Source organism: Otolemur garnettii, unplaced genomic scaffold (genome assembly GCF_000181295.1).
Source record: "Otolemur garnettii isolate 467f Iridium unplaced genomic scaffold, OtoGar3 scaffold00096, whole genome shotgun sequence".
Classification (NCBI taxonomy): Eukaryota; Metazoa; Chordata; class Mammalia; order Primates; family Galagidae; genus Otolemur; species Otolemur garnettii.
Window position 1 is genome coordinate 6,808,996 of NW_003852491.1, and position 7,007 is coordinate 6,816,002.

The 7,007-nt window shown below is 47.7% G+C and overlaps 2 protein-coding genes across 7 annotated transcripts in view; both read right to left on the reverse strand.

Moving 5' to 3' along the window:
* The window catches only part of TAOK2 (TAO kinase 2), a 20,128-nt gene extending 18,846 nt beyond the window's left edge, over positions 1 to 1,282 (reverse strand). For 2 of the 4 annotated variants that reach the window (XM_003795786.1, XM_012808920.1), the window contains exon 1: positions 502 to 1,282. The gene's annotated coding sequence lies outside the window, so the exon portion shown is untranslated. The remainder of the gene's footprint in view (positions 1 to 501) is intronic. The other 2 variants (XM_012808921.1, XM_023516687.1) reach the window with 1 other exon arrangement.
* A 611-nt stretch (positions 1,283 to 1,893) lies between these two features.
* TMEM219 (transmembrane protein 219) overlaps positions 1,894 to 7,007 on the reverse strand; it is a 13,670-nt gene continuing 8,556 nt past the window's right edge. For 2 of the 3 annotated variants that reach the window (XM_023516729.1, XM_003795790.3), the window contains exons 4-6: positions 5,754 to 5,983; positions 4,193 to 4,362; positions 1,894 to 2,198 (exon numbers count right to left, since the gene is read on the reverse strand). In XM_023516729.1, the coding sequence (XP_023372497.1) occupies positions 4,225 to 4,362; positions 5,754 to 5,983 (368 nt within the window). In that variant the 3' untranslated portion in view covers positions 1,894 to 2,198; positions 4,193 to 4,224. Of the gene's footprint in view, positions 2,199 to 2,639; positions 2,707 to 4,192; positions 4,363 to 5,753; positions 5,984 to 7,007 lie in introns of all 3 variants that reach the window. The other variant, XR_002774775.1, reaches the window with a different exon arrangement.

The following is a 7,007-nucleotide window of genomic DNA, read 5'->3' on the forward strand; positions in this document are numbered from 1 at the left end:
AAGACAACTGTAGTTGGGGAAAAATATTGCCAGGCACCCCCAAACACACACACACACATACACACATACAAAATCCTGGCAAGGACAAGAAACACAACCAGACCAGGCCTGAAAAGCAGATAAGAGAGGCAAGGATATCAACACCCCAGAGCAGTCAGGGAAAAGTGACATGATTATGGGGCGAGGTGGCTATGAGAAGCAAAGTGAACAGGGAAGACCAGAGGGTGTAAACCCATCTGATTAGCTCCAGCACCCTAGGACATGACCCCTAGTAACATCAGATATCCTGTCACCTGAGGTTGCCCATCGACCATACACAATCGAGGAAAGAGGAAGAAGAGAGTGGCAACAGAAGGCAAGGCTAGCCAGAGGTTGACCACTGGCCCAGCTGGGCTTCCCCATCCTGAGAGGGCCTACCCAGCTCCACCTTCTCAGAAAGGAGTACCCTTTCTTCTCAGTGCCAAGACACAGGGACCCGCGCCCCTGTACCCCGTGTCTCACCTGGTAGGGGTCACTATGGTGCCCCAGCGCCTCCGCTTCTGCCTGGGGTCCTCCAGCGGCTCTGCCAAGCAGGGAGAGGGGCAAGGAGACCTTTCCCCTTGCCACCTCTTCCTCGACTTTCGCCCTTCTTGAGGGGCGGGCCCAGGAAGCCTCCCCTGGAGGGGAGGGGGTGACAACCTGATCTGACCTCTCTGTCCAGTCCTGCCCCTCCTCGAAGGAGACAGTTGTCGAATCCCGGATTTCTGATTGTGAGGTCTGAACCCCGTATATATGAACAGGAAGAAACAGACCCCGATATTTAAATGCCTGGGCAATGAACCCCGGATACTGGTGCACGCAGGGTTCTGAATCCCAGATACAAGAAATTCTATGAAACAGAAACCCAGGTTTAAAGAGGCTGGGACCCCAGTCCTGGATATCTGGAATATGAAGGCTGATACCTGGGTATCTGAGAGGCGAGGGGCAAAGCCAGGAAATTTGGGACCCAGGGGCCTGAGCCCCAGGTCTTCGGCCACCGACAGGGGGCCCACCCTGAGGACGTCCGGCTGCACTGCCCCTCTCACGCCGGGGTCTGAGGGTGACAGCCCCCACTCCCGCCCTGGCCTCCTCCCTTTCTCCTTCTCTCTTCCAAGAATAGCTGAAAGACTGTAGCTAAGGCGCTACTAACGGTCCCCGCGCCCTCTCTCCCTCTCCTTCCCTCGGTCTCAGCTTCTCTCTGCACCACAGCCCTGGTCTCGTCCCGGTCTCCCTCTCCCTCTTCCTCCCAATTCCAAGATGGAGACCGAGCGGGAGCGCGCAGGCGCGGTAGGGAAGCCGGGCCAAAGGGGGCGGGACCCTAAAAGGAAACAGCCCCGCCTTCTCTCCTTATTGCCGCGGCCCGGGGGACAGGCCGCTACCGAGTCCGTGTGCGCGCGCGCCCCGCCACGCGGACCCTCGGTGGGAAAAGGCGGGGACAAGGGCTAGGCTTGCAGGGGGAGGAGCCCAGCATGCGGCCCAACGACTGGCAAAGGAAAGAACTGTGGCGCATGCGCTGGCCCCGCCTTCGCTGTGGACTCGAGCTTGTTGCTAGGGGAAGCTTTGAGGGGGCGCCGGAGGAAGGAAAGAAGCGGCGAGCGGCGAGATCTGCGCCTGCGTGTAGGGTAGACGTTGGGAGGGGTAAGGGAAGGCTGCTGCTGGGCGCAGAAAAGGCGGGAAAATGGACAGTTAAGAGATTAGTAACATTCAGTCTGGATATGGGCCCCCAAATGCGGGGACCGTTTTTGCACGTCAATGTTGATAAGACTCAATGGGTCAAGTCCCTTCAGAAAACTGAGGCCCTGCAGAGTTACAGGACTTGCCCAAGGTCAGAGTACGTTTATGTCAAAGCATTTCCATGACCTGACAGCCTCCCTCTCAACTAGCTGGAATTATCACTTTTATTTTATAAAAGAAAACAAAACACAGTGTGGCACAAGTGTTTTCCAAAGTCAAGTTAACCATGGTGAGCACTGAAGTAACCTATCCCCTATGCCAAACCAGACTCAACAAAGAACAGTCCCCCCAACCTCCCAAGCTTGTCTACCCTAAAATGCCCACCTTGATTTAATCCCCAATAAACACCTTAGGCAACACGGGGCAAAATAGCCGTTTATTTCTCCCTCATTCCAGCTCTTCACTGTAACATCTCTTCCAACAAGACCCAAGAAGTTGATTTAAACCTGAGGAGAAAGAAAATAAAAAACAGGACAAATAAGAGACCCAGGCAGAGTGCAAGGGTACATGCAGAAACTGACAAAGGAGCACAGGGAATGGTAACTAGAAGACAGGCACAGGCACTTAATCCCAAGGGGTAGCCTAGGCCTGCAGGATCTGCCAGGGGCCAGGAAGCCTTCCATTCCCAGTCCCAGGCTGAAAGAGCTCCATCACTTCTGTCCCAAGTAGGTGGTTGGGATGTTCCAAAGCAAAATAAGTGAAGTTGATCTTGAGCTTCCAGTTCCTCTGGCAGGAGCAGTTCCCTGAGCCTGGACTATTTCCACTTCTCCCATGGTAGTTTAAAGGACACAGAAACCACATGGTGAAGACTTTTTGCAGAAATATTTTTTCCCTTAATGAGCTGACATATGAACTAGTTAGCCAATATGTCCCCCACCCACTGCTACCTTTATGAAGCTGATTCTCTCCAAAGATCTTGTTAGCTGAATCAACTTTTCCTAAATGCAGCGATGACTAAATGGAAGAGAGAAGGTGAGTGTAAAGTTCTTGGGCACATACTACTACGTGCCTAGTAAGTGGGCATCATCAGTTAAGATTCTTTTGAACTGTTCAAGTTGAATTTTATAAAATTTGCATCATAAAACCAGATATTACAATTTTAGAACAAAAGCCAAACAAACATAATTCAGATCCAGGAAGAATCCTTAAACTTGAACTCTCTTAACTCACCACTGTTGCCTAAAAGCTTAGATGTGAACTATAGCTATAAGTGAATTTTAAAATCAGAATGTTCCTTGAAACAAATCAGTTACAAAAGAATATGTATGTGTCTACCTATATATAAAGTTCAAAAATAAGTAAAACCAAGCTATATTATTTAGGAATGCATACTTGGTGATATTCTATAAAGCAAGATCATAGTTCTAGCGGAAGGAAGGGTATTGTCAAGAAAGGGACCATAGGGGCTTCTGGGTTACTGATAATAGTATACTTTTTCCCTGAGTGGTATTTTAAGTATCCACTTTATATTAATTTGTCTAACTGTGCTTTTTGGACTTTTCCATATCAGTGTTAAACATATCATAATAAAAAAGTAAAATTAGTAGGAAAAATATTGAGTGAGGCAAAGGGAGGTAGCTCACACCTTTAACCCTCATACTCTGGGAGGTGGAGGTGGGTGGATTGCCTGAGCTCAGACCTGAGAAAGAGTGAGACTCCTATCTCTGCTAAAAATGGAAAACTGAGACAAGAGGATCACTTGAGCCCAAGAGTTTGAGATTGCTATGAGCTATGATGCCACAGCCCTCTACTGACAGCAAAAAAGTGAGACTCTGTCTCAGCGAATAAATAAATAAAATAAAATAAATAAAAATAGCTGAGCATTGTGGCAGGTGCCTATAGTCCCAGCTACTTGAGAGGCTGAGGCAAGATGATCACTTGAGCATGAAGGTTTGAGGTTGCTGTGAGCTGTGATGCCATGGCTTTCTACCCAGGGTTGACAGAGTGAGACTCTGTCTCAAAAAAACAAACAAGCTTGGCGCCCGTAGCACAGTGGTTACGGCCCCAGCCACATACACCAAGGCTGGTGGGTTCGAACCCAGCCTGGGCCAGCTAAACAACAATGACAACTGCAACAAAAGAAAAATAGCCAGGCATTGTGGTGGGTACCTGTAGTCTCAGCTACTCAGAAGGCTAAGGCAAGAGAATTGCTTAAGCCTAAGAGTCAGAAGTTGCTGTGAGCATGACGCCATAGCACTCAACTGAGGGTAACATAGTCAGACTCTCTCTCTCAAAAACAAACAAACAAACAAAAACACTGAGTGCTGATGGTGTAAGTTGTTCTCAGTCCCTACAAGATTAGCTATAGGTGAAGACTGTTCTTAGGGACTCAGAATAAGCAATATTTGAGGGCGGATTCCAAGGATCTGCTCTATTCCAGTTACAGCTGCTGCCCCCACCGCAGTCCCTGCTCCCACAGGACTGGAACAAAGACTCTCACCTGAGAACAAGGCAAGAAGTAGGCCAGTGCCCTCAGAGTCGGGTTCTGGACCAGTGGGACTCCCGACGTGGGTGGAAACACATAGCAGTGCCACAGCAGAGAAGGCCACAGAAGAATAGCAGAAAGGAGCCTAAGACCAGCAGTCTGGAGCCACACAGAGCTAGCTCCTCCTAGAGGTGGGCACAGGGAGGGAAGGAGAAATGATTAGAGAGAGGGTGAGTGAGGAATCTTCCCTTGGGAAGACATCTTAACCCCAGCCAAGGGTTACAGAGAGACACCTCTATGAGGGAGACAGCTCTCCAATTCTAGGGAGCAACTAAAGAAAAATTGTCATTTTCATACAAGGTAACATTTGTCTTGATGGTTTGCAAACAGTTTTTCTTTCTTTTTTTTTTTTTTTTTTTTTTGCAGTTTTTGGCTGGGGCCGAGTTTGAACCTGCCACCTCTGGTATATGGGGCTGGCACACCGCTCCTTTGAGCCACAGGAGCTGCCCTGCAAACTGTTTTCTTGCCCAACTATCATCCTGAACCCCTATAACACCTCTAGGAGATAGGAAAATCTCAGCTAATCTCCTCTACCCATTGCCAGTGGAGTGCTTTTCTTTCCTCCTTGGGATCCCGCAGTGGCTCCCACTGCCTTCAGTGTTAAGTCACAGCAACCTGACTTGGGATTCACAGTGCCTCCCTGTCAGGCCCTGCAGTCGCTCCTGCCTCTTCTCCTACATCATTCCTAAACCTCTCATCATCGAGTGCCCCACTTGACCTGTGCTCATGCTGGTCCCTTTGCCTGGAATGCATTTCCCTCTCCTGAACCTCTACTGCACTCCCTGCCTAAATTTTCCCTTTCACCTGGACAGGACGAAAGGTATAGATTGCAATCCTGGCTCTGCCACTTAACCAGCTGTGTGGCCTTAGGCAATCCACTCCCTCTCTCTAAACCTGTTTCCTCATCTGTAAAATGGGATAATAACACCTACCTCAAAAGGCTATTTTAAGATCAAGTGAGTTAATGAACCTGAAAGCACTTTGTACATTATAAACTACAGTGCACAATTCTTTCTTAGATACCTCCTTCTCTGTGAAGTGCTCTCCATAAATGTTCAAGTTAGGGTTAATTGCTCCTTACTTTGTGTTTGTCTAACACTCTGCTCACATCTCTGTGATAGCAATTAGCCCATTCTGCCTCTTATCACAGCTTCTGAATTCCTTTGAGGTAGAGATCATGTTTTATCATATTTAAAGACAATAGCAAACAATAACAGCTGTCATTTATCAAATCTCTATCATCAAGTACCAGGCATTTGTGATGGGCATTTACAATCATTCTCACTTAATCCTTATTTGTTGGAATTACAAGATAGTATCAGGTTTTCTGTTTTACAGATGAGGAAGCCCATGCGCAGAGAGGTTCAGATGCCTACTTGAGGTCACACAGCCTCCAAGGCAGGGTTATAAAGCCTGTGCTTTTTCTACTAGGTAAAATTGCCTCCAGGAACCTTCTAGACACAGTAGTTAGCATGACAGTCTATGAAACCCTGACAGACAGACCTGAGGCTCTTACCGAGGTGAGCAGCTTGGTGAGCACAAGGTCTTCACGACTCCAGACCCTGACACACTCCTCACCCATCCTAGGGCTTAGGGTAGCATTTCCTGCTCCTTCCTCTGAGCAGGATATGGGTGGCTGGCTGGAGGGCAAGATTCCTGGAACAGCACTAAAATACAGGCAGATGCCTGGGGTCCTTTCTGTGGTCACTCTGGCTGTGATAAGGATCTGCTGTTCTGCAGAAGGTCCTGTGACAGGCATAGGAGAGGAGATGGAGGAAAATTAGAGGTGGGGCAGGGGCCTCCATCTTCGGGCTTCATTTCTAAGGCTTCCTATAATACCAGGTATTCTGGCATTGATTCTGTTGAATGAAGTACTCCATATACTATCATCTTTATCACTGAGAAAATAACTACGTATCAATAACAAAGTTAACTTAAATTTTCTTACAATCAATACACACTGTGGATATCAGTCTGTATAAACTGGTTTGTTCTTTTTTTTTTTTTTTTGAGACAGAGCCTCAAGCTGTCGCCATGGGTGGAAAGCCATGGCATCACAGCTCACAGCAACCTCCAACTCCTGGGCTCAAGCGAGTCTCCTGCCTCTACCTCCTAAGTAGCTGGGATTACAGGCCCCCACCACAATGCCCGGCTATTTTTTGGTTGCAGCCGTCATTGTTGTTTGGTGGGCCCAGGCTGGATTCGAACCCACCAGCTCAGGTGTATGTGGCTGGTGCCTTAGCCACTTGAGCCACAGGTGCCAATATTTTCTACTTTTAAAGTGAGGAAGGCCTTCGTAAGAAAGACACAAAAACCTAAAAGCCACGTAAAAGACAAGAGCGAAAAACCCAACTTCATGAAGAGTAAAGACTTCTATACAATGAAACATAAATTAAAAAAACAAGTAACAGATTGGTTGAAAATATCTATAACATGGCTGGGAACCTATAGCACAGTGGTTACGGTGCCAGCTACATACACCAAGGCTGGTGGGTTCGAACCTGGCCCAGGCCAGCTAAACAACAATGACAACTGCTACTTGGGAGGCTGAGGCAAGAAAACCGCTTAAGACCAAGAGTTGGACGTTGCTGTGAGCTGTGATGTCACAGCACTCAACTGAGGGCAACATAGTGAGACTCTCAAAAAAAAAAAACCCTATAATATATTTAATTGACAAAAAGATTTACTATCTAGAACACAAACCTCCAACAAATCAAGAACAAGACAACTTAAAAAATGACCAAAGGTGGCTCGGCGCCTATAGCTCATC